At 55.8% G+C, this 27254-nt stretch overlaps 1 protein-coding gene across 6 annotated transcripts in view; it reads right to left on the bottom strand.

Moving 5' to 3' along the window:
* HDAC7 (histone deacetylase 7) overlaps window positions 1–27254 on the bottom strand; it is a 79966-nt gene that overhangs the window by 31420 nt on the left and 21292 nt on the right. The window contains exon 1 of one of the 6 annotated variants that reach the window (XM_068409778.1): window positions 22518–22590. The exons of 4 other annotated variants lie outside the window; for them this stretch is intronic. Coding sequence is in view for 1 of the 2 variants with exons in the window: in XM_068409775.1 (XP_068265876.1) it covers window positions 13923–13938 (16 nt within the window). In the remaining variant the exon portion in view is untranslated. Of the gene's footprint in view, window positions 1–13922; window positions 14392–22517; window positions 22591–27254 lie in introns of those variants that run through there. One more of the 6 variants, XM_068409775.1, reaches the window with a different exon arrangement.

Genomic DNA, 27254 nt, shown 5'->3' with positions numbered 1-27254 from the left:
AGAAGGAAACCAGGCAGGAAAAACCCGACAGTAATTCAACAACTATTTCAAGCGTTTTTCATTCCCTGGAGGAGGCTGCTCTGCCCTCTGCCACGTCCCCCCCACCGCCGTACCGGAGCTGCCCGGTGCCCCGTCGCCATCCCGTGCCAGGTGCCGGTGGGCCAGCGTGCCACGGCCCTTCTCTCCTCATTTAACACCGTGCGCATCCCAGCTGGCACCTCGGCGCGAAGGCAGCGCCAGGCTTCTCTCCGCCGAGCCGATGCGCTTGGAAACGCGTGACGACTTCAGCAGATTAATTGGAAACACAGCCTGGGTGTTGCAATCCCAGGAATGACTCCAATTTCAGGAACAAATGTTTTCATCTCTAACTGGGAGCAGTCACCCAAGTGGAAGGGCGCATTTTTGTTGCTGTAGCTCACCCCTCCCCTGGTGCGCAGGCGGTGGGACGAGGGCTGCGGCTCACCCCGCGGGGCCGCTGCGCCAGCGCTTGCATCACCGGGGAGCTGCTGCTGCTGCAGGGATTCCTCACGCTCCCAGCCGGCACCGGAGAGGGACGGCCCAAGGTTTTCACAGAATTCACAGGATCAATGAGGTTGGAAGAGCCCTCTGGGATCATCGAGTCCAACCATGGCCCTGACACCACCATGGCAACTAGACCAGGGCACTAAGTGCCATGGCCAGGCTTGTCTTAAACCCCTCCAGAGATGGGGACTCCACCACCTCCCTGGGCAGCCCCGTCCAGTGTCTAATGACCCTTGCTGAGAAGAAATGCTTCCTAATGTCCAACCTGACCCTCCCCTGGCGAAGCTTAAGGCTGTGTCCTCTTGTCCTGTCACTAGTTGCCTGGGAGGAGAGGCCGACTCCCACTCTGCTACAACCTCCTTTCAGGTAGTTGTAGACTGCAATAAGGTCACCTCTGAGCCTCCTCTTCTCCAGGCTAAACACCCCCAGACTCTTCTGCTCTGTGTCCAACAGCCTTGACGACCACATTGCGCACACCCCGGCAGCACTGGCGAAGACGCTGATGGCCAGCTCCACCCAGCTCCCCAAAGTCAAGCCCACAAGTTTGAGGAAGAAACAACCTGCTCCCACCGCAAAGGCCCTGGACTGAACTTGCCAGAGGCTGAAGATAAATCCCCATAAGACCATTCGCTCCATCTAGTGGCAACCCATTCCTGCGCTTCCACATTATTCCCCCCCCTCCTCTACAGCAACAACTCTCCCCCTTCCAGGAGTTTCAACATCAGTTTGCCATTTCTCTGCTCAGCCGTGTTGGCTGCCAACCTCCCATGCTCTCTTTGGTGGTCCCTCTGCAGCCATCGCAACTCTTGATGTTCTCCCTTTGCTGCCAAAACGAAAAAGCTCTTCCAGGGCTCCACAGCTGTGCAGCGGCTTCCCCACTCCAGAAGCTTAAGGTGATAAGGGAAGGAGAAAAGCTGGTCTATCCACCCTGAGAGCCCTGGCAGGGAAGTCTCCTCTGATATCCTGCTGCCAGGGCTCCCGCAACCCAAGAAAAACCATGTGGGCTGTGGAAAGGGCATGTGGCTGCTGCTGGAGAGAAAAAAAAAAAGGGCAAGCTGCGAGCCCAGCGCCAGGCTGAGAGAGCAGGCAGCTCGCTCGGCTCCGGCAAGCCTCCACATGTGGGTCAGAGCACCCAAACGGGCAGGAGGGACCAGCTGCGGCTGCTTGCGCCGATCCCCGGCTCTGCTGCGGACAGACGTGGAGCAGCGCCTGGGTAAATGCCTGATTTGGCAGAGGTGCAGCAGGAGACTCTCCTACAGCGAGCAGCAGGGATCTGGAGCTCAGAGCGAGCAAGCACAGCCTAGACAGAGGCCATGATTTCAGCTAGATAAAAAGTATTTTTAATCTTCCCAGATAAATCAGCTCCTGCAGGCCTGATTTCTGCCAGCTCCATCTCCTCTCCCAGCTGTTTGGCCTCCCCCTTCAGCAAAGCCCTGCCAGAGCCCAAGCCTGACCCAGCAGCGGGTGCACCCAGCAGCACAGACAGGTCTGAGCTGCACAAACCCTTCCCGCAACCCCCCTGCCCTGCTCCAGCCTTAAATCCCCCGACCCCAGCCCCAAATCCAATTCCCTCCTTAGTCTTTGCCTCACGGAGCTCTTTTTTCTGCACAAAAGCCACAACTCCCAGCCAGACCTTTGGGTTGGGATTTTTATTCCCTGCTATAAAGTTCCTAAGCCCTTTCTTATTCAGTGAAATAAGAATTTCTAGACATGAAGGAGCTGCAGATGCCACCTCTCACTAAGACACCACCGTCCCCTGCTCGGGACCGTACGGTGCTGCTCGCTGCTCTCACCCAGGTCTCCTCCTTCCCACATCAGCCACCTTCCAGCCATGGCAATTTCAGCCCACTCTTCAGTTGAGATTCTTGAGGACAACGTGTCAAATGGCTTCCTAGAACACAAATCTGCTGGAAACTATTCACCCGTGACCCAACCCTCGCCCCAAAGTCACGTAAGCCAGAGCCTTTAATTTAGATATTCTGACAAAATAAACCCACCAGGTTTTGCAATGAGATGCCACTTACGGAGCTTTGCTCATCCCACAGCCTGCTGTGAGATCTTTATTTGGGTTATCCCTATCTCTCCGAGTGGGAGATCTGTATGCTAATATGTTGGAAAAGCAACCAGCGGCACGTAACTGGGAACCTCTCTTCTGAACTGGGACTGGTCGGTAGGTGGGTGAGCTCTGGCAAAGTCCCATCTCTCGTTCCCAGGGTCAGGAATGCACAAGAGCTGCTGCAAGGAGATGGACATGGAAGCCACATGGACAGAGGGGCAAGTTGTGGGGTTTTGCAAGGATCTTCTCCAGCAGGCAGCACTGTCAGGAGGCCTCCTCCATGGAGCCAGAAGATAAGACGGCAGAAGGGAGGACATGCCGATTTGTGCAGATACAGCACACACCCAAGCTCAAACCAGGCCCAGCCCACAAATCCTTCTGCAAGTTTCTCTGTCCCACCTCCAGATGTGCCAGCACCCCATCCTACACCCTGCACCCCTCCCAGCCTTCTCCTCAGACACACCCTCCACCTTCTTCGCTCGCTTGGCACATTGTCCCAGACACGTCCCCGTGGTGTGAAACGGCCTCTCCGTGCCAGCATCCCAACCTCTCCAGCAGAGAAGCGGCCAAGCGGTATCACTTGTTCCCATCGCCGTCACAGGCTGTCATCCAGTCTGGGCTCCTGCAGAAGACAGAGAGAACCTCCACCCAACCAGCACAGTTACTCATGAGTAAGCTAGACCCAACAAGACATCCAACCCTGACAGCAAGGTCCCACCAAGGAAAAAAAAAAATAAAAATCCTCCCAGTTCCTTCATCTTGACAGATCTTTCAAGGGTTTGTCATCATCACTGTTAAAAATCCACACCTCAAAACACAAACAAAAAAGGCAGCCAATAAAACTGACAGGAACCGCAAACGAGACTTGTAGATCTTTGGCCAGGGAAGGAGCAGACTCCAGACGTTTCCCCGGGGACTCCCTTCTGCTGTGATTTGACACAAGAAGAGATCAGATGTGGCATTGCTGGGATTGTTCACATAAGATGGACAGGGCCAACACAGAAACCACAAGCTGACCTCGGCCTCCAACACATCATTGTTTTGGTCCATCGGCAAAAGGGGCTGATGCCTTGAGTCTCCTTTGCTGAGATAACCAGTCTGAGCTTCATCATCATCTCTCCCTGCAAGGCAGATCCTACATTTTTGTAGTTTCGTCTTTTCCGTTGAGTCACTGCCCTTTCTGAAGCAGCCAGGACAGTTCTGGACACAGCATTAAGACCTCTCAAAGAGTCATGAGCTACAGAGGCAATGACATCTCCTTACTCCTACTTGATGCTTCTTGGCATCACTCAAGAAGCACAGACTCAGTGGAACCTTCAACCCTGTTCAGGTATTTTTGAGGACTCCAGCACAGCCACCATGGCACCTGAGTGGGACCAGCATCATCCCTCTCCTGACAGCTCAGTTCCTGCTCACAGATATGGATGCTGTTGATCCACGACAAATAAACCTCTACTAGCAAAACCAGCAAGAAGTCCACATGCGTAGGGAGACAGAGGGAAAGGATGCCCAGTAGAGACAAGCTGCAGGCACATCTTTACTGCTCGGCTGCATCCACATCAGGAGCACTTTGCAGCTCCAGACCACCAGTACAGACCAGTTTATCCTCCCCAGGAAGGTTAACATTCACCTGCAGTATTTACAAACAAAGATAAGAAGCACAGAGCTGATGCCCAGCTCCCCGACTCTCTGCAAGGCTCCTACCTGTCAGTACAGGGCTCCTCAGGCTGCTGCTTGCCCCAGAATTGGGGGTGCATTGCAGCAAGGCCTCTCAGTGACAGACGAGACACAGAACCACCACCCCCTGCTTGGTTACAACCCACTATTGGTATTTATTTTAATCAGAGCAACCGCGTGGTGTGACAGAAGTGCCAAAGCACATCTCAAGAGCCCCTACAACGAGCATGGCAGGCTGGGGGCATCAGGGGTCTCTTTCTGCAGTGCCTTTACCTGCAACTGTTCAGCATTTCTAAGTCTGCTCATGAAATACTCCCAACCATATCGGAGATGAGCAGAGGGGTAGTGACACCCACGAGCTTGTCCTTCAGGTTGTCCCATAAACCGCAGTTGTCCACTTGCACCATTGCATTTCACAAGTCACACACTGCAACAGCTGTCGGTCTCTTAGTTCCCTTCCTCCTAAAACTGCACAACTTGCACCAAACCATAGTTTTTCATGGTCTCAGTAGTCATTTTGCCACTAAACTTCCATTGAGAGATTCAGAATATTGCAGGAATGGCCTCTGCAGGCAGCACACGCAGAGCTGGCTGTCACCAGAACTCCCCAGCCCCCCTTATCTCAGCTGGGATATACGTGACGGTGCCCAAACTATTTCCCAGCCAGTCCTGAAAAATAAAAACTCTGGAGTCCGACTTCAGGGGAAGATCCAAATCCACCAGCTACAGCTGTGATTCATCCGCCAGCGTCGACATTTCAGTGCAGATGTCTGAGCTGGCGGCAGAGACACCAGCAATAATCCCGGCATGGCCATCCTGAAGCCGTGCGGTTTGTCTGCCCCAGCAGCTCTCCTGCCTGCCCAGAGCGCAGCAACACGGCGTTCAGGCTCAGCTGTAAACGCCAGCACTGCAGACACCTAAAACCAGAGGAGTTAAACCCGATGCAGGCCACCCTCAAGAAGCAAGTGGCAGCTCTGTGGGCTGCACGGCTCTGCTCTCCCCTGGACCTAAGCGGAGCCCAGACGACCGGCTCAGCTCCCTTTGCAGGCGGCAGAATGCAGCGTCCCCTAAACGCGTGTTGAAATCCCCCCCGGAGCATTCCCACTGCGGCGAGGCCACGCCAGCGACGGTTTCATTGGTGACAATTTCACAACTTCTCCGAGACACGAGGAGTTTACCAAAACCCCCTCCTGTGAGTTGAAGGAACTTTTTAAGGCTCTGCATTGCACATGGAGACAACCTGAGAACTGAATTCACAGCCTAAAGCCCACAGCATCCTCCACGCACGCAAAACCCCGGGATGTAACAGCACTTCGGGGGCTGAGCAGAAAGATGCTCTGAGCACCTCTGAGAGCTGCAGCCAGCTCAACCCACAGATGACACCAGACTCCTCCCTGAGCATCTCCAGATTTTGGGGTACAGCACAGCCCTACACATGGTTTTCCAGCACAAAACCAGGTCCGGCGCTGGTCCAGCGAGTGCCAAAGACCCGCCTGGCTCCGCTGTGTCACCCCAGGCCAGGCACAGCGGGCGTTTGCAGGTGCTCCCTGTCCGTACTGGTGTACAACTTGGATGTTTGCCTTCCTGGGTGCTTATCTCCAAGCCGTGTCTGCACACAAACTTATCTCTGAGGGGAGGGGTGTGTTGCTCCTGCACACACTGTTATCTCGAGGGATGTGGGCCTTCCTCCGAGGCAAATGCTGCGTGGGTGAGCTTACCTGCAGGCCCCATGGCTTGGTACCTGCGCCGGCCTCGGCTCCCTGGCTGCCAGCAGCGGTGCTGGGGCCCGCAGGAGAGCTCCTGCTCCTCTCCAACCCTCCTGCCCTCTCCCTAGCTCAGCCCCAGTCCCTTTTTCACCACCCAAGCAGGATGGTGGGGTCCTGACTGAGGAGCGCTGATCCCATCTGGACATGTTTGGGGTCTCCCTACAACTTCTCTTGACAGAACGACCTCAGGAAGAGCCCAAATTTCTACGTAACCACCTTATCTCTTACCATCTCACCCCAGCTCTCCAGTTCACAGAGAGGACAACTAACTCAGCCATTCCTAACGTTCATCTAACGTGGCCAAACCCTCCAGAGAAACCTCCCAGCACATCCTCCCCACTGGACCAGAAAGGAGGTCTGCCTGCTGCAGTCCAAGGCCATCACCCGTCCTGGGAAGGGAATAACTTGCTGCCACGTCACCGCAGCATCATTTGGAGACCTCCATCTCAGTCTCCTGTGCACACACTTGGCTTCACAGGGTCCAGCCCTACCAGACGTGCTCTGTGGTCCCCCCGAACGCTTCTCAATCGCTCCGTGCCTTTCCAAAACACCCAGAACGAGCTGCCGCGGCGGCTCCTGCGGCACAGCGAGGGGAAGGACGGCACAGCGAGGGGAAGGACGGCTCCGAGCCTCCCAGACAGCGCTCTCGGCAGTGCCCGGGGACGTTTGCTTTTTTCACAACACCAGGATATTGAGTCACGGTCAGGCTCCCGCAGCCTGCGCTCGCCCTTGCAATCGCCTGGCTGCTGGGGCGCGCAGCGGTGCTCGTCTTACCCAAGACACGGCTCCGTCTCCAGGCTCCCCGCGCACACTCGACCCTCTCCCTGGGCTCAGTGCCTCTGAACCTGCTGAAACAAGGAAGCTGGGAAACTCCTCTTCTGGCAGAGCTCCCGAGCGAACACAGCTTGAGTATTCGTTGCCCCAGAACTACCCGGTCTCCTCTAATTTGCCCAAGAGCCCTTGGACTCGTACGCTCTCAAGTTCAGCTGCCGTGGGCTGTGGGAAACCTCAGCTTTGGAAACGCTGCATTTACAGTGATGCAACTCGGGAGACATTCGTCGTCCAGAGTGGTTTTTGAAGGGGGGGGCGAGGTGGATTAACCAGCCTGGTTTAGGAATTGACCCTTGATGCAGCCGGCAGTGGCCTTGCAGCCTACATGAGCTGTAACCCTACCTCCCTTCCTCTCCCTCCCCCACAGCCCTGGTCCCTTCGCTCACACGGTTCCTGCAATTCCTGGCCCTCGGCTTCGATGCGTTGCACAGCTTCCGCCACCATCTGGGCTCCATTTAGGGGAGCTGATGTTTTTCACAGGGCTGTAATCTAAACTTTGGTATTGAGTTTACATCTCGCATACCAGCGTCTCACCACTGAGCCTGGCCACGCAGAAGGGGTGTCTCGGCTGCCAGGCTCTGTCCTACCGCAGGAAGATGCGGCGTGTCGGCGGCTCCACGTACCTGGGAATCGCGCTGCCGTGAATGCAGAAGACAGATCAAGAACCGGGGATCCATATGCACAAACCCCCCATAGATCCAGTGAGGCGCTGACCCTGCCAGTGGGCACGAGCTGGGAGATCCCAGCGAGCTGGGAATCAGGTCAGCTTCCCCCGAGAGCCCAGGGAGGCTGCAGATGGGAGTTGAAACTCTAAATGAGCGTTATCCAGGCTCCATCTCTATCATCTCCTAATTTTTTGCCTTAAATTCTACCCTTATCCTCATCCAGACACTGCAGAGTCTTTCAGAAGCGTCAGGTCCTGCAAGCAGTGGTGGAGGCTGCTCTTGGGAGAGGGGCTTCTTTTGTGGAGGCAGGGAATGGACACCAAGAGCCACTGGGAGCAGAGGAGCACCCAGCGTAGCATCACAGGCCTGCTGCTGCTCTGCTTGACCCAGACCGAGCAGATACAGCCTTTGAAGGCACGTTCTACCTCTGTCTCCACCAGCAGCAACCCCAGACTGCCCACATGCCTGAATGCCTGCAAGCCATGCCTGTGGAGCAAGCAAGATGAGACACAAAGGGATGGTTCCTTCCCACCACCACCTCTGACCAGCTGGCACACTGTCTGGCTTCGAGCTTGCCCTTTCGATGCATGGGCACACTTGTCCTCTCCCGCTGCAAATGGCCAACCCAGAGCATGGCTCCCAACCTCTTTTGAAGGAAAGTTTGATTATAAATTTGGCCGAGTTAAAGAGGTTTGAAAAAGCACCACTGTCCTCCAGTTATGAGTCACATCAGATGATGCTACGAGCAAGTCAGTTGTGTTAGAGCAAACAACACATCACCTACCTCTTCCCTGGGCTGGACATCCCCTTGCCACTGCCACCTCCCTACCACCCCTACCCTCCTCTCCCTATCATGACTCCTCACCTCCCACACCACAGGCTCCTCAGCTCCCAAACCCACTCAGCTCTGACCCTCCAGCCCCAGACAGACAGGAGGAATGCAGGCTCCTGTAGGTACCAAGTCTCGCTTGCAGAAGCAACTGGCCCCACGCACCATCTCTAAGGTCTGGAGCTTACAGAGGAGGAGAGCAGACACCCATTTTACGTTATCTCTGCTGGCCAGCTGGGAAACCCAGCTCTGCAAGGGCTGTTCTGGGTGGAAGAGAAGAGGGATAACACTTGGGAAAGCCTGGGGAGCTGGAAGCACAAGCAAGTCGGGACAGGGATGCACAGTGGCTTACGCATTGCCTGGGTCACCACTGCTTGCGCTCCAAACGCAGCACAGATGCGATCGGACCAAGCAGGCCACGAGCTGCTGCACTGTTCGGAGAAGGAATCTGTCCTTCTGTCAGCAATGCAACACGCAGCACCTCTGAGTTTGCAGGCACCTGCTCTCGCAGCAGCCTGTGCCGCAGAGGCGAGACACGCTGCATGTCTCGGGCTCCCAGGAGCACGCCAGGACGCCCAGTTCGACGGGGCTACCACCAGACTGCTCTCCACCCTCTTAAGCTCCTACTCCAGTGTATATTAAACAGACATCAAAATGCACAAAGAGCAGCACGGAGCTGCTCAGAGCTCTCCTGTCGCAGACCTAAACAGGGTTAGCGCCCTATTAACCATCAGCGTCTCTCATCTCACATCCCCCTATTCCCCAGGGACCGATAGCAGTCGATCAGCCAAGCTGTGACAGGATGACAGACCCACCGCAGGGTTCAACGAGGCTCCTGACCCAGTCCCAGGCAGGCAGGGCTGCCTGCAAGCATGTCCCAACACAGACCAGCCACGTCCCAACACGGGGTGTCGGAGCAGCGAGCAAGCGGGGGCCGCACGCAGGAACCCCAGCTGCACGCAGGCCCCCGCCGTGGACGCACACACGAGAGAAAAGCCATCGTAAAAGCTAAAAAAAAGCAGGCCAGGTGCTGCGTTTGCACAGGGGCTGGCACGACAGCTCCTCTACGAGACACCGGCCCGGCTCTTCAGCCCCCACGGTTATTTATGAGCTGCGAGGGCTCGCAGCCGCAGCACCGCCCGCCCACCAACACACTTTGCCAACGGGCACAAGGATTTTTGCAAGAGTGCTGCTAGCAGCTCCCCCGGCTGTAGGGCTGGTCCGAGCCCCCAGGCACCCCCCCGCACCCCACGCCCCCCGACACGTCCGCACCAGCCTCCCTCCACCCTCCTCCGCCAGCTGCAAGGTGGGCAGAGCCCCAGCCAGCATCCAGAGGAGCGGCTCTGCTATCCCGCCGGGCGGCCAAGATGGCTCGATCCCAGCGAGCCACGAGGCTCAGCCAAAACCAAAAAATAATGTTTTCATACTTTGACTTTTCAGGCAGGATTTAGTCATTTGTGGACACGAGGGCTTGGCAGGACTGCGCTGCCTCCACTCACCTACTCCAGTAAGCAGCTGTTTACGATGGCAGAGCCTTGAAGATGGAAGGAGAGAGAATACTTGTGATTTAATCCAGGTGAATTATTCCTGTTCCCTTTATGGAGCATCCAGCCGACGAGGAAGGGGGGATTCAGCATCCGTGGACGCCCGTCGCATCCAGTGCTCGGTGGGGATGGACCCACCGCACAAGACGAGGCGTCACAACACAAACCACCTCCAAGAGCTCCGCAACGAGCTGCCTGGACACACGCAGCAGGGACTTTCGCCCCGTCTACCTAATGGCTAAAAAATTAGTTATAGGCAGAAAAGCCAAACCCTCTCTTGAGTACACTCGCTTTAAAGAGGCAGAGTGGCTGAGCCCTGGTCTGTCATACTAGAAAAGCAGGTTCCAGCCCCAGCTTTGTGAGGGTTGTACCAGCCCTGTTTGCACTGGGGCACTCGGAGTCTGCCTGACACGGGCAAGGAGACCAGAAGTTAACTGGTAATCGATAGAGGCTCGTGGCGGTGAGCTGGGGGTGTCCCTCAGAAATCCTCCCTGTGAAGGATCCATGGGCTTGGCCCCCAGCTGCCCCAGCCTGGGCCTGACGGGAGGGTTACAGAGCCAGCTTAACGCATCGGAAGCTTTCAGAAAGGCTGAAAAATTCAGTTTTAAAAAGAAAACTGCGTTGGTTGAGGGGTCGGCACTTCTGTGTCCCCCCCCTCCCAGCTTTCCCTTCTCCGGCACCTCGGTGCCACCTTTGTGCTTTGCTCCTCCACACCACAGCTCTTCGGGCTCAGAGCAAGACCTCCCATGTCTTGGGAACCAGTCTTTGTGTTCACAACAGCGAGGTTTGCCTCCCTACCCCACTTTCAACACCCCTCTCCCACCGAGTCCCTGGGTCTGGCCATCCATAGCCTCACTACTGTGCTGGAAACTGAAGCATGGAAGAGCATCCTGCCAATGACCGAGCTTGATGTGCCACCTCCACACCAGAGGAAGACACAGATAACAGCCAAGCTCACCATGCACAGCGTGGCTGTCCCATCTCAGCATCCCGCAGACCTCCTTCACAGTTCTGTCTTTAAGGTGGAAAGGGTCTTTGGGTTATTCTCCTCAACGCAAAATATGCAGCCCTGCATCTCCCCACCCTACTGCAGCTTGCAGGCCAGGTCCCAGGCTCGGCTGGGTGCCTCCAAGCCCAGAGAAGAAAGGGATGTAGCTTATCCATCGGGGTTTGCAGGAAAGAGCTCACGTGGAACGAGGGAAACAGCTTCTGGCACGACACAACCTTATTCTGCCGCCACTGTTACAAGCACCTGTTTGGTTCCTCACCCAGGACCTTACCTTAGTGCTGAAATCACCTTCCAAGCATTCAAAGAGCCTTGGCCATCACCGCTGCAGAGCAAGCTCAGCTCCAGGGAGCCCTACGGAAGTCACCACCAAGGCAGGAGAAGACCTTGCTGACAACCCACGAACCGCCATACACCTCAGTACACTCCGCAGGAGCTACAAGCCCAGCTCTGAAGCGGGCCAGCCTGCAGCCCTTCTAGAGAGGAGTCAAAGTGCCAAGAGCCCTTGCGCTCAGGAGACAGGGTGTGCTTTAATGCCCTAATTCTTCTTATTGAGTCAACAGCAAGGCTTGCCCCTGCTACTGTGCAAAAGGCAGAGCCACCTTCACCTTCCAGGGCCTGGGCTGCTGGAAAGGATGGTCTTCTGTCTCTCAAACCTGTCCTCAACGCCTTACAGGACCGAAGCCACCATGTCCCTCTCTTGGTCTCAACACAGGGCCTTGAGCGTGGGATGAGGCAAACTGGGAAGGCAGGTTACGAACGCACGGAGGCAGCTCCACCAACGCCTCCGGTTTGCAAGAGCACGGTGGCTCCCAGCATCACGACAGGCAAAGGGTTTATCCAGCCACAGAGCCCAACCTCCCTGCGGCGTGTGCGGAGAGATGGGCAGGCTCTGCAGCACATATTCTCTGAAGAATTTTTTTAAAAAAAAGGGAAATTGCAAGAAGCTACAAGGAGTTTGCCACCACTGTGTCACATGTGTGAGCTTGCTGCTTCTTCTGATGAGCTGTGACAACCGGAGGACGTGAGCTGGGAGAAGAACTGGGCTGCAGGAGGGTGGGCAAGGCTTGCCCCACGCCAGCACTTCCTCCAAACCACTAAACAACGCCAGATCTGTTGGCGAGACCTTCATTACGGTTAGACAGGGTGCTTCTCCGCGTAGAAAGAGGATAAACCAAGTCTAATCTAGAGTGCCAGAAGACAGGACAGCAGGAGGAGGAGGGAAGGGGAGAAAAAAAAACTGTCCTGCTCATCTCAGCAAAATATTAGCTCTGGTGCAACTCCCCACCTCAGTGTCAGATTAGAACTTCTCAGGCACGAGCCCAAGGCTTATCTGCTGCTCCCCGCCCTTCTCCCACATTTCTGTTATTAAACCAACTAACGCTACTTATCTACAAATCCTGCCTCTTAAACCAGCAAAGCCACACCACGGTTCCTGCCGTGTTGACACTCCAGCGTGGCCCTTTGCTTAAGTGGGGAGCCCGAGGGGATGCCAACAGCTCGCTCCCCACCAACCACGCACCATCTGCCTTCAAAGCTTATCCACTACATGGGTCCCACCACGATGTGGGTCCCACCACGATGTGGGTCCCACCACGACGCTCTGCAGCCAGCGTCTGCATTTTCACGTGGTGACCAAACCACTCAAAGCATCCCGAAGGCTGAATTTCCACAGGAGCCTCCAGCAAAGCCAGCGTGGAGCAGGTCTTCAAGGAAAGGGAGTTAGTCCAGAGTTGTGCTTCGTAACCAAGCGTGGGATAAAGCTCAAAGAGGCACACAGAAGAGTTCACTGAGGCAGTGCACGGATCAGCAGCACAAACCCATTAAGCTCCGGCCACTGTCAGGAGAAGTTCTTCGCCGAGGAGCCTCTGTGCCCTCCGGGCAGCCTCCACGCAGCAGTTGTACAGCTGTCCCGAATCGGAATGACAGATAAGGCTCAAATGATTCATTCAGTGTAAACCTTTATTTGTTCTTGCTTACCCAGAAGGAGCCAGCAGCTGCTAATGCTAAACTGGGCCAGCTCCCAAGCTCAAAGGCCTGCAAAAACGGGTTTAAGGAGGAACTGGTTGTTCAAAAAGCAATCCTAGAAGAGGGAGTTAGAAAGAGGGAGTGCAGCGCAGCGCAGGAGGAAGAGGAAGCCAGAGAGCACCTAAAAATAAATTTTAAAAAAAGCAGTCAGGCCCAGGACAAAGGCCTCATCTGCACGTGACTGTTACCCGCAGCGTAGGCAGGATGCGAGCTCAGTACACAACGCTCACTCCCCAGCAACCCCACGTAGAGCCTCAGCCTCCTCACAGCACACAAAGCCATGGCCAGCACCTTTTGCCCTCAGGATGGGCTCATTTCTCCTGTGCCATAAATCCCTGGGGTGCAGGATGCTGCTCCTGCCCGTGCCCTAACCCCAGCACGCTGCGCCTGATCCACTCCTGGGTGGAAAACCACCTAAGCCCAGCAGAGCTGGCATCAGACAGCTTCAACAACAGTTTGAAAAAGTTAAAGGAATTTAAATGAAGTCTGGAAAACAAGATCTCTTCCAAAACACACTCTCAAAAATAGCTAAGTGCTGCTGCAGGACTAGCGAGGGGTCCCTCTGCAGCCATCTCGGCAGCACCTTCATCAGATCTGAGCAAGAGCTGGCAGGTAAATGGTGAGTTCCCAACGGAACGGCCAGAAACGGCCGAGCAGGTAACAGATGAGCCTGTCCTGTGCTTGCTGGTACAACTGGGACTGATGCTGCCTGCTCCCCTCCTGTGGCTACGAGGCTGCAGAAAGCTCCCACGTAGGCACCGAGCTGGGACCCTGCTCAAGGGCAACCAAAACCTCAAAGCCCTTAACCTGCCCCAGCGATGGCTGCGTCCATCAGATGCAGATCAGAGCTTCAGTTCGAGCCCACGTGTGAGCCATTCTCCACGTATCGCACAGCAGGATGCTCCCGTGTACAGCTTTAGCCAGACCACCCGACTAGTCAGGACTCACAGCCATGCATGGAAGGAAAAAATCCCCCCCAGGATGGGAAAAGCACTTACAGGACGGGCTGAACATCACCAGCGTGGCAGATTGTTGCACCGAGGCTGAAGATCTCTTGAGAACATCCAGCTAGTTCCGCTCCCGGGAAGCCACCGCTCCGCATCCCACATTCACTTCTGCTTCACTCCTGCCACGCGTGTATCTGGTCTCCAGTGCAGCAGTCAGACGCACCTGATAAGGCTGCTCGTCGATGGGTCGGATGCAACAGGCCACTTAACAGACTCTCGTGTACTGAGTCATCCCGTCTGAGCCGTCTGCCTCCTCCGGAGTACGCACCAGCTCTGGCAACCCTTATTTCATGCTCACATACACGGGGCTCTTTCTGAGCGCGCACGTCGGAGGCTGCTGGGTAGGGCTCTGCCCAAGCCGTGCCTTCAAAGCTGCCATGAAACGCAAACAAAACTCCGGCATGGCATAAGTTTGCTCGTCTTTACCCTACGGTCCTTGAACTCATGACTACTGAGTAACGCGGCTTGCTCAGCTAACCAGCAAGCTAAGAATAGAGACCTTGAAGTGAAACCTACTGGGATTGGCAGCTATTTTGAGCGCGCTCAGCCGGCGGGGCAGCGTGACATAAGAGGATATAAAGAGGAAACTCTGCACAACAACTCTCACCTCACCGAGAAGGCTTTGGGTAACAGAAGGTAGAGCCACCGCGTGTGCTTTTGAGGCAAAGCAAACGCTGTGACGAATCCCCAAGACCATCCCCACGCCGCTTTGCCAGCGCATTCCTCAAAACCCAAGCTTCAGCGTCTGTGTTGGCAGCAGCGTGACACCAAGCGGGTTGTCCCCTGGCGCAGCACCAGCCCCGCGGTGCCCTGAGCATCCCCAGGACCGGCTGAGCCCACCAAGAACTGCACAGTCAGACCCCAAGGGGCAGCAGCCCAGTGTGGCCATCACTTCTCTCCACCTGGGATCCAGCAAAACCCCAGCAAACCGCCTCCCGCGCTGCCCACACCACCGCCGCGCAGCCCACATCGAGCAGAGCGTGTTGCCACAGGTCCAGCCTGCCCAGGCACCTTCGCGGAGCCGGGCTGCCAGGGATCCTGCTGCGGCCAAGCGCCCACAGCCAAGCCGAGCCTCAACGGGAGCCGACACGACCAAAGTGACCAGACAGAGCACACACAAACCCCAAACCTTGTCTTGCTTTCTAACCTCAAGCAGACCTTCGCAGCTCTTCAGCGTAGCACACCCTTAGAAGAAAGGGTTGCGATCGTGCCCAGTCACCAGATGTGTTTAGGAAAGATCTGGTCTCGGTTAGCAACCAACATTAAGATTAATGTAAGGCAATTTAAATGGCAATACTCAGAGCGTATTTAATTTCAACCCTTAGATACTGGGAAAACAAACATACAAGCTTCGGTTTCTGGAAATCAAAACTCACTGAAACTGGTCCCTGCAGCAGAGTTCACAGAGCATCCACCTCGTCAGCATGTGTATTTAAACACTCGTGATGCCAGTATACTACGCCAGCTTACTCAAACCCTAAATATAATATTTTCTACTGTCTCTTGGACAGGAGTAAGTCAGAAGCAGGGACTGACAGAGTCCACAGTGCTAAATAATTGAATTCCCCAAACCCACCAGCTTAGTCTGTTATAAAAACATCCTCCAAAACTTACACAGGGCATCCGAGGGAACGCGGCACCTCCAATTCCAGTCGTCATCCAGACAGCAACTGCTTATTAAGGCCTCTGCCCAACCGCCTGTATTAAACCACGGTTTCAAAGAGGCCGAGAGCTCTGAATAAAGATCACAAGCCGCAGATCTGCTTAACGCTGCAGTTCAATTATTACAGTGGCGTGAGCCAGCGCTGCTGTCCTCTCTGCCCGCCCCGTGCCAGCAGGTGACAGCCACGTGGCTGCAGGGACCCAGACAAAACCCAACCGCCCTGGCCCTGGGGCAGGGACTGTCCCCCTGCGTGGGGAACCCTTCTTCTGGGACATCACCACCTCCGGCTGGTGGCAGCTCCGTTCTGCAACTGTGCTGCGGAGACAGAAGTGCTACCAACAAGGGCGAGGAGGATCCAGCCTGTCTCGGCCCCAGCGCAGAGGGGAGCAGCGAGGCCACGAAGGAGGGCAGAGCACAGGCAGATGACGAGTGCCTGGTAGTTTCATCAGGCTTCAGTGCATCCCTGAGCCATGGAGAACCGCGTCCGCTCTCAGGCTCGGTCTCTGTGGGAGCAATTTTCAAGGCAAACGGACCATACCGCAAGTCTGCCCACCAGCACCTCCACACCCTCACTTGGGGACCCTTCTACTGCCACAGCGAGGTGTTGGTGCAGTCTTGGAAGAAGGAAAAGAAGGAGGCAGGCATGATCCTGAGCTCAGCAGAAGCCAGGAGATGATCCCCAAGAGAAGCAGAAGCTCCTGCATCCAGGTGGTCTGGAGTGTCTGCAGAAATAGTCAACCCTCCATCCTCAACATCCCTAGGACAGCAAGGAGCCCTGTGCCAGTCCCTGCCTCAGCCCTGGGACAAGGACAGTGAGGCCAGAGGACCATGGGTCAGCCCACGGATGGCAGAAAGGACATGGCAAAACCTGTGTCTGAGCAAGGCAAGAGAAGTGGGAGACGGTGCTTCTCCTCTGCTCTGGGCTGTCAAGGGGAGGGAGGGAGCAGGGGCACATTCCCCCCTCCAAGACAGCCTCTCTGCTGTGAATACTCCCACCCTACAGCCACTAGAAGATACTACTGGAAAGCAGGTGCTTTCACCAGCCTCTTAAGTGTTGCTAAAGGCAACTAGATGAAGAAAAGCGTCTACAGCAGGAACAGAAGAGACTATTTTCACTTGGTAGTTGCACCCCCAGGCTACGTATGGAAACGCATCCTCTGCAACATAAGTGCATCGAGCCATGAGCAAACCTGGAGGATTTACATAAGCCTTGAAGTTTAGGATATGCATAAAGGAGGAAATTCAGAGAGCAATCCTCGCTTTGTCTGGAGCGATTGCTAGGAAGTGACGTTCTCCCCATTTGCTGTGCTGCCCAAGGCTTCGCTCTTACGCAACGGCGGCTTTTGAAAAACCAGCCTCAGCACCGACACTGTTTTCCCCTCCCTTGCGTAAGAGATTCTCCTTCCGTGAAATCTCAAGAACACCCCCCGGAGAACCGCTCCCAGCACCATGTCCCAACTCCTTCCTGCAGCATTAGGGAGTCCACTCCTCCCCGGTGCCTGGCTTCCACCCTCCGTGGAGCTGAACTCCAAGACACTTGCAGGACCACAGGATGCTCCAGATGCTCCTTGGATGCGCTGCTGGCTTTTGGAGAAGCAGATGACCCAAGTGATAGGCTGATATCCTTGAACACAAACGGGATCAGGACACCTTCCTATTTTATTTCTGTAAATGCCTACCACAGTCCTGGCCAAGAAGGCAGAGAGGGAGCTGAGGTAGAACTGGGGGTACTCAAGTAAAAGGGAAGGTGGAGAGAGGGAATAAAAGAGGCAAAGTAGGAGGTGGGTGAGCAGATGGACAAAGAGCCCAGGATCACCTAACATGACCCAGTGAATCAGTACAGGCGAGAGCAATCTTGTCAAGAAGCCCAAACGCACCGGGCAGCCCTACCTGCTTATTTCATGCCTTATAACATCAATTGAGTCATTTCTAAAATAAGCAAACGTTTGGGTCTCGGTTTTGAGGTATTGCTTTAGGATAGCTACAGTAAACCAGTCGAGCTTTTTTGATCCTAAGTGACACACCATGATGCACAAACAGCCCAGAAGGGCAATGGGGTAACAGTGCCAAAAGCTGGGAGCCATGCAAGGCCCGCGGCGACTCCCACTCGCCAGGTAAACGCTGGGAGGATGCTCCAGGCATGGGGACACCCTGCACGTGTAAAAAATTCCTCCATCAAAAGAAATGAGTCTCTTGTGGAAGCTAGCACGAGATACTCTCAGTTTCCAGCTCTTCCCCCAACTACTGTATCTCCTTCCTCCTGTCCCCTACCGTTAGCACCCACCATCCCGGCACAGAGCCTCCAGCCCCCTGAAGCACACACCGTCATTTACTGCGGCGCAGAGAGGCTGCGGGGCGAGCGTGACCACATGCCAGACCAGCAGCAGTGTTTGTTTTGCACTGATGTGAGCAGTATTTTGATCCAACTGTGCAATGCAGCCCCGTGGAAGAGCTAATTCTCCTGCTGGCACGCGTTCCTGCTCCTGGATACCAACACCTCACGGGATGAAGCCCAACGTATCCGCCTGGGAGCGAGCGTGGGGTTTGTTATTGTGCTGAAGTGCAAAAGGCAAGCCAGCCAGCCACCGAGGAAGACTCCATCCTTAGAGACACCTTCATAATTCTTGCACTGACAACAGAGAGCACCAGCCACCACACTTAGCCTTGAACGTGGATGGACTAAACTTTTAGGATGAAGGAAGACAGAGAGATACACGTGATGGATGTGCTAAGGTGTTGAAGCATAACAGATAGCCGCTATCTCGCTCCATCCCCTCCTTGGGGTCAGCACCTCCGTGGAGATCCTCACGGAGGACATTCCCTCCCTGCTGAAGACCTCTCTGGGTGCCAGCACAGCACTGACTCAAGGCTCTTTCCTCAGCATCCTCAGACATTGCCCAACAGGGACCACAGTGACACATATACGGCACTCACACCAACTCTGCCACCTCATCGACTCGCTTACGGGTACTTCTGCATCATGTTGAGCATTCACCACCTTCAGCCCTGCTCTGCCAAGGGCTGATGTGCCTTGGCATGGATTCCTCCCCCAAGGTGAGTCTGGGAAATTTCCAAAGTCAGTTCAACAAGCGCTTGGGCTCCGCTTGCTATTTATAGTTTGACAACTGGGACAATGCCACCCAAGCATACCAGCTTCGCTTGCTCTGGCTAAACTCAAACCCAAACGATGGAATCCTGCACGACGCACAGCGGCCTCAGAGCCGCCTAAATTCAGCACGCATTCATTCAGTGTTAGCAACTGCTGCTATATCTGGAAGACAGTTTCAAGGGAAGACGGAGCTCTCCAAGGCAGAGAAAGAAAACAAATCCTTCGCATACATTCTGCAGGGCAGCACTGCTCTCCTAAACTTCCTCGGCTCGGTTTAACAAGACCCAAGTTTTTCTGCTAAACGTTAACAGCATCAGCAACTCACAGCGCACCCCCCAGCCCCCGCACACCTCCTGAACGCTGTACATCCCCATGAAAGCTTCACGACACCATCACATCATACATCAAACGTACCAACTCAGACCTTCTTTCAGTGACAAAATTGTCCCTAAGACACTTCAGAGCCAGCCCCACTCTTCGAGGGACAGCAATTCCGCAGACGTATATGTCCGAAGAGGTGGGAGCGGGGTGGCCAGAAGCAAACCACATACATCAAGGCACCAACAAAGGCAGGAAAACATCCCAGCCGTTCAGCGAGGCTGCCAGGCTGCAAGCAGCCGGGGTTTCTGCAGTATTTTTAGGGCAGTCTCGCAGTCAGAGCAGCAGACGAGAGCCCAGCCGTGCCAGCCGGGAGCTGAACCGCGCGGGGCTCTCACAGCCTCCGTCACACAGGGCTGCTCAAGCCCGACACAAGCCCACCCAGCTGCAACCAGACTGTTCAAACTCTGCAAGACCAGGACACGCTTCTCTGGCCGTCTGTCATCTCCCCCATTTTACCAACGACACAAAAGTCAGCAAAGAAGCTGCTCAGAGGGAGCCGGCAAAGCCTGAACCGGGGAAGGATGCATTCCTGCCTTCGGGGAGCATAGCGAGGTAATGAGACACAGACATGGGGAAGGACTCAGCAGCTCGCAGGACTGACTCACCTACCCACCCTGTGCTGTGCTGTCCCTCCGTAGCTGGATGGAGATCAAAAGGTAATAAATCAGATCAGAAAAACTAAGGTCTTGCTGTTTGAACCCGGGACGGCAGAGGAGACTCGCACACTTCCCCTGCGAGAGGCAGGCAACGGGGCAGAAGGAGCTGCCTTGTTTCGGAGCATTGCCACCACATGAGTGTGGTTTTTTCCCCTCCCCGAGGTCCCAGCTGTTAAATACATGATTGCAGGATCTCCCAGACGCTCTTAAAAAGCACGTATCCCATTGCGTCCCACTATTTGAACAGGAAAAAGCCTGAAAATCTGAGCCACAGACTAAATACACAACGTCTCCTTACTACTGACATTTTCAAACCTCATTTTTCCTTCAACAGTTTCTAAACTGTTCGAGTTTTGCAGCACTGGCTTTCAGCTTCCCAAGAGCTGTTCCTATCCCAGTGCCCCACGGCAGGAGAACTGTTTGGCTTACGCCATGTATCCCAAAGCCATCGGTGTGGCCACCCACACCCCTAGAGCCACCTGCCTCAAAAGACTTCAAGCAACCCGCCTCTGTTCCCAACACCAGATATAACCTGGGTCTTTACTCCAATCCACAGCCCAGTGAAGCGTGAGCACAGCAACCAGGGCCAGAGCCGTGACATGCACCACAGGCTTGGATTCCCCATCTCTGCCAGAGGCACAACACAAATCCAGACCCACAATCTCATGAGGACACAAAGTTTTATCACTTTGCTACTCCAGGTATAACACTGTGTCACATTGAAACACCTCGACCAGATCAGAGCTGCACCGGACAGCACCCAGCACAAACCTCACCCCACCCTGGGGACGTTCCCAGCTGAGCCCCAGTAGGATTCAACGAAGCCGTTTAATAAACTGCAGGAAAAGACACATCCACACGCGCTCGCGCAGCACCTCTGTCTTCCTGCTGTCCCAGGACAAGGTATGTGCCTGCAAAGACCAGCCCCAACATTGTGACTTGCCCGTTCCCAAATGACACGTCCAAAAGGTTTAGGACCCTGTTCAGGACAGGTCTAACCTCATTACCATCCCACGCGCTTACGCCTGCTGAGCTCCCAGCCTCGCTGCAAGCACTTTTGCTGCCATTTTCATGCTCCCACTTCCTGCTCGCATCGGGCAGCCGAGTAGGAAGTGCTGAAATCCTCCGATCCTCGCTGTAAACCAGGAAACGCTGGAGATCTCCTGAGAAAGGCTGTGATTTCCAGGCTGCGAATGCTCTGCAAACATCTGGTCAGAGGTATCGCATCCGGACCCTCAGAGAGCGGGGCCCACCCTCCCCATCCTCCCCGAGCGTGCTACTTTGACCGTCTGCTAGAACAAACACAGGGCAGAAACCACTTACAGATCATCCAGTCGGGCAAAAACTACTGCACAGTCCAAATCCTCGGGCCATTTGCTTCCCTTCCTCTCCCACAAGTGACACCTCGTCTCTCCTGCACACCCGCCACTGAGCCAAGTCCAGCCCCGCACACATCTCACCACCGCCTCTGCAGGAACCTCCTGACATCCCATTACTCAGCAGAGCCTCGTAACGTGCCCAAACCCCGGATAATACCTTTACCATGGAAAAAGGTGTGGGAAGATCTGCTTTTTGGGAGCCCAGGGATTGCCAGCAAAGGGTAAATCTTGGATGACTCGCAGATCTGTGGGCTGCATTGGCTCATATGCTCAGTCTCCAGACAGATCCGGGCTACTCGGCGTATCGACAGCCCTTTTCCCAGGGCAGCTGCTCACATCCTTTCTCAACAAAGTATTCAGAGAGAAAGAGAGATGCCATTTCAGTAAATACACCCAAGGAGGACACAACCCAGCAGAGCTGTTAGTGCCGTCGCTCCTTTGCCCTTAAAGCCTCGCTTCCTGCAAGCGCCAGCTGGCCTTCAGAAGGGAAAGGAGACAGGACTGGAACAAAAACTCTCCAGCAAACAACAGGCTCAGGTTTACTATATCTAAACACCCGCTCTTGAAGGCAGCCGCTGGTCTGCGGACCTCGTTCGACCCAATGAGTTGGGGACTCATGAGCCTGAAGTCTCTCCCTTGGCTCTGGCAGCTCGTCCAGGCTTACAGCACACATTCACATGGGACACCATCTCCTTGTCTCCTCCTGGGGTGGATCAGCTGCTCCCCAAGCCACCATCACCTGATGCTTCCCCAGGCACCAGCCCAGACTCTCCACCATGGCCGGGGCCACCTGCGTGCCAGGCCATCGCATGGTGCCTCGTCCCATCTCTCCATCAATGAGGGGTCCACCACCCCCCCCCCCAGCCCAGCCCTGGCTGAAGGCTGTGCACCCCAAGGCGGGCACCACAGGGCTCCAGCACCCCCGGGGAGTGAGACCCTCCTGATCCAGACCAGCCGCCTCCCTGCTGCGGAGGGGGCTCATCGCCCCCCATGCAACGCAGGGCCCCGCTTCAGGGCACCCCTTCACAGGAGCCCGCCAGCCCTAGGGGGCTTTGAGGAGCCGGGGGTGCAAGGCCTGGGGAGGGGGGCGAGCAGAGGCCTTCAGGGGGCTCGGCCAGGGCTGCCCCAGGGGGAGGCATCTCCCCTCTGGGAGTGTGGGGGGCAATGGGGCCAGGCCTGGCCCAGGGGAGGCCCCTCCGGCGTGGGGATGAGGAGTTCGGCCAGGGGAAGGCCCTGAACCCCCCGGGGATGGGGGATCCGGCCCGGGGGAGGCCTCGAACCCCTCCCGGGGATGGTGGGTTCGGCCCGGGGGAGGCCTCTGACCCACCCCGGGGGTGACAGCCCCGCGCCCGCCCCAGCCCGCGGTGGGAAGGTCCCCGCCGCCGCTCCGGTGCCTACCTCGGGCAGGGGCCGGGCCGAGGCCGGCGGCGGGGCCAGGCGGGGACAAAGGCGAGGCCGGAGCGTCCGCGGGCTCAGGAGGCGGCGGTGGAGCGGGGGGGGCGGCCCCCGGCCGGGCCGGGCCGCGCTGGGCGGCGGGCGCGGGGCTCGGCTGCCGGCTCGGCTCCACCTGCGCCGCCGCCGCACCGGAACCGGGCGGGAGGAGAGGAGCGGAGCGGCCCGGCCCGGCCCGGCCTACGGCGCGTTGTCTACGGGCGGCACCGCCCCGCCGCCGCGGCCAATGGCGCCGCCGCCACCGCCCCCCCCCGGGCCGGGCCGGGGCGAACCGCGCCCGCCGGCGGCATCGCCCCCCGGGGCCGGAACGGGTCCACACAGCGGGGATCCGGGGAGCACGCGTGGGGCAACGCGGGGTGCGGGCACCCGGGAGCTGCCGGGGTTCAAATGCTTAGAGCCAGCCCGGGCACTCGATCTCTTGAACCAGCCCGGGGCTCCTGCACCCGGGACCCCCCTGCGGCTCCTGCACCCGGGACACCCCTGGGGATCCTGCACCCGGGACCACCCTGGGGATCCTGCACTTCTGGACAGACCCGGGATTCACCAGCTTGAGCCAGAAAAAGGCTCCCTGAGCTGTCCTCCACAACCTGGGTTGGGCGTGCAGAGCCCCTCGGCCGGGCCCGTGGCACAGCTGGGCTGAGAAAGCACCTCCCGTGCACTGAGATCCCCGTGGCCTTGGCCTTACACCGGGTCCGGGCACTGCCACTCATCACATTGCTGTGGGGTGCTCTGTGGTGCCCGGCTGCTGCTGTTCCCATGGCCATCCAGGCACCCACCGCCTTCCCGGTGCCCCTTCTGCGGTGCCTGATGCACCCACTGCCTTCCCGGTGCCCCTCCTGCGATGCCTGATGCACCCACAGTTTACATGCTTGCTTCAAATACAGCCTATTTCGGTTCAACCTTAACATCTTATTTTTTTTAACATCATAGAAAAGTCACACAGTAAGGTGCTCGCTGAATTTAACCTCTGCAGGGTCAACATCTCCTCCTCACCAACCATACCGTGTTCAGTCCTACCAAACCGATCCCACTGAGATCAGTGAGCCGCAGGAGAAGCTTTGCTACAGCCTATAAATCCCCGATACAGAAAATATAAGGGCCAGGTTGGTTACATGCAGGAACTTAAGAAACTCGCCTCTTGCAGCAAGAGCTCTTCGGTAAGAAGCTCTGCCGTTACTGCAGCTTTTTATCTCGCTTCCCAAACCTGCTGGCTCGGGCAGGACGCTGCTCTTTGCTACAGTCATAGACACATTTAGAGAGGAAAAACTCGGAACTGCACATTTAAAATCTCTCGCTGCTGGACCCTGAGCCCAGACTTACTTAATTAAGTTGTGGAAAAGACTCTCCCGCTGCGGATTTACTTACAAAATCTGAAATCCAGCAAAGTCTGCAGCGAGAGCTGTGTGGCAGCGCAGAGGACGCAGAGCTGAGAACACGGGGCTGTCTTGGGCAGATTGGTGCCGTTTCCTGCCCATTTCCTTGGGACTCGGTCACCAACGACAAGTCCTTTCAAGTGGCCACATCGTTTGGATTTGATGCATCCGGCTGGTAAAAATAAGGGTGGCTCCAGAAAGATACGGGATGTGCAAGCAGGGAGGAGCCATGGAGCTTGCCACCCTTTTCTGCTGCTATTTATATTAGTCTTAAGTGTATTCTCTTTGAAAATTAAATACTGTTAATCCAGAATATTACGCAGATCACAGTCAGCCTTAAATTTAAAGAGCATAGCAGGTTTTTAATTGAAGTGGAGCCAAACGCTCCTTTTCAGAGCAGTATTTTCAGGTGCTCTAAAATCCACATGAATACTTAGATTGTCTTTCAAGCACCCAACATGTGGCATCCCGGGGTTTTGACACTCTGGTCAGGCTTTGGTACCTCCCACCTCTGCGTCCCCTTGGGACTGGGTGGTGTTTTCTTTTTAAAGCACCAGTCCTACAGCCACCCTGGGACAGGCAGGTGTCTTGGAGTGCTGGTGGGAAGGGAGACGCATTGTCTCATACCCAATAAACACGGTATTATTTTATATAGAGCAGACTCACTTTGACAGGAGGGACCGTGAGCAGCTTGTTCCAGCAATCCCTCAGCCGACTGGTTAGAAAGACCCAGGGCAGGTGGGAATATAGTTCAAATATTTGTCAAATAGAAGCCAAACTTGTCCAGTTCCCGTTGCAGCTGGACACAGCGGGGTGAGGAGGGGACGAGCTGGGGGCAGGACAGCGGTAGCATCCCCATGCGGTGCACGGTGGGGACCCAGCACCTCACAGAAAGAAAAGGAGCCAAATTCAGAGTAAAGGAGGTGGCGTCAGGGACTTCAAATCCCGTTCAAAGGCAGGGCGGTATCACCCGGGATTTCCTCGCTGACGGCGGGGTGAGCAGCCTGCGACGGCGCTTATTTGGCCGCAGCTCCTCTGCGAGAGGACAGCTGCACTTCCAGGAAATCCAAAGTGCGGGGGATTCTCTGGCCACTGAATTACACTTCTCTTTTCCAAAGAAGAAATCACTTCAGATGCAGAGCAAAGCCCTGCCTCGTCCCAGAGTGAGGAGAGCTGGAGGAGCTGCCGCTCAGCTGCAGCATCCCGCATCTCCAGAGGTCAATCGGTGCAGATGCAGCGAGATAAACACCGAAACACGGGTGGGCAGGGGCTGTGTTTTTGCTGAGCTATTTTGCTCGCTCTTACCATACCAGAAGAGAATATGGGAAGTTACATATCAAGCATGCATGCGTGCACACAGGCTGGCACCCAGTTGTAAGCCCCAGTAACCAAGCGGTTATTTTCGGCGCTTTCTGAAGCTGGGAGGCTCAAAGCAGCCGCTCACTGTGAATCTCACCTTTGGGGCTTTCTCTTTCCCTTTCATTTATGCCCTGGATTTCCCTTTCATTTCCAAACCCTCAAAAGCTCATTTATCCACAGTTTCATCTTGGAAACCCTTGGCAAAAGCTCATCTGAGGAGATGCACGAGCCTCAAACAGCACCTGGTAGAGGTTCAGTCCGTAGCAAAGACAGAGGGAGGGGACAAAGGCTTTTTTACTAACTCCTAATCACGGAGGTTAAGGCTTAACGCCTCTCTGGTTTGGAAAACAACACCGGAGCAGGAGTGCTACTCGTTTAAGATGGTTGCAATTGAATCCCAGACTGAAGCCTGGGGAGATAATGGGGAAACCTCAGCGTCTGTGTCAGGGGAGGAAGCTGACCAGCGGAGGAAGCAGCATTGACGTCCTTGATTTCATGAGCTGCAAAAGCGCTGGCTGTTCCCCAGGCTGGTGAAGAAGCCAGCGTGTGGCTGGGGGCTGCTGGAGGCTCAGACCCACCCCGGGAAGGGGGTCCGTGTGCGCCTGAGCTGTGCTTTGGGGCCGCGGGAGGACCACGCTGCAAAGCAAAGCGGTGACAAGAGGGACGCAACGAGGTGCAAAGCCTCTCTGGCTGCACAAGCAATGGGAAAGCAGGAATACGGGGTGGGTGAGCAGCCGGGACCCCACTGGTGGGCACCAAGTGGACCCACGGCCGTGCCAGGGCTGCGAGGGCTCGTCTGAGCATCACCCGCCTGGCCGGGGTCTGCACTTCAACCAGCTCTGTCCTCGCCCCAGGCGGCCTCATGGGGTGGGACGCTGACGTCTTCCCAGAGCCTCAGCAACACCAAAATTGCCATGACAATGTTTTTATGACTAACAGCTCATTCCGAGAACAGTCAGTAACTTCACAACGTTAAGTCCCAGCAGGCACCACTCTGCATAAATTTGCATATTACTCAGTGGAGCCAGGCAAAGGTGTGATTGGTGGGGACCGTGCTCTATGCTTTTTTATGGAAAAAGGGTTTCATCCTCCCCATATAGCTCTTTCTCCTCTTCAGTGCCCTAAACTCCCTCACGTTCATCCTTCATAGAAGCTCAGACACACTGGGAAGGGCAAGCAGGGGTCGGGCCCCCTGAGCTCAGCCAGCCCCCTCATTCCTGCCCACTGCTCCCCGTTCCAGTACAACCCATGGGAACCTACTCCAGGGCATCCTGGAGGAAGCTGGTGTTTTTCTCTTACAAAATAACAGCTCAAATAAAAGGTCAGATTTAGGGCGGGCTGGAAAACCAGAGTTTTTCTGGTCTTTGTGTTCAGCATTGAAATTTGTGAATTTTTTTCACGTTCACATTTTGAAAAAGAAGGAGAAGGAGAAGCCTCACTTCTCCTGTTACAACCCCATTCAGAAATTACCTGCACACGAAGCACAAAACCCACCTCCAACAGCAAAAAGATCCCCCCCAAGACCTCCCTCCATCCACATGGCCCAAGCTCAGACTGATGTTATCAGGGAATCGAATGAGCCGGCAGCCTGGAATCATTCAATCAAGATTATTTTGGAAGCTCAAACAGTATTTTTAGCCTGGAAAGCAAGGCACCGCTTCCCTTTCTCGAGTCTCCCCTCCCTCACAGACCATCGCCAGCGAGGCTGGGGCTCCGCTGCGGCCGGGCGCGGGGACACGTGCAGAACCCGCGGCCGGTTGGGAAAGAAACGTGCTGTTTTGATCGGCGGAGATGAAGGTGCTTCACCCCCACGCGTTGTGCAACCCTCGGGCTGCCGGCGAAGGAGACAAAGACGCTCAAGGCTGCCCGGGCTCGTCCGAGCTCCCCAGCGCCCGGCTCAGGGCAAGCAAGGAGGCTTCCCACAGCATCCCCGCTCGGGCTCGGCCCTGAT

The sequence above is a fragment of the Nyctibius grandis genome, chromosome 11, assembly GCF_013368605.1.
Source record: "Nyctibius grandis isolate bNycGra1 chromosome 11, bNycGra1.pri, whole genome shotgun sequence".
In the NCBI taxonomy this organism is placed as follows: Eukaryota; Metazoa; Chordata; class Aves; order Nyctibiiformes; family Nyctibiidae; genus Nyctibius; species Nyctibius grandis.
Note: the sequence above shows the minus strand (reverse complement) of the source record. Positions and strands in the feature narration are given on the sequence as shown.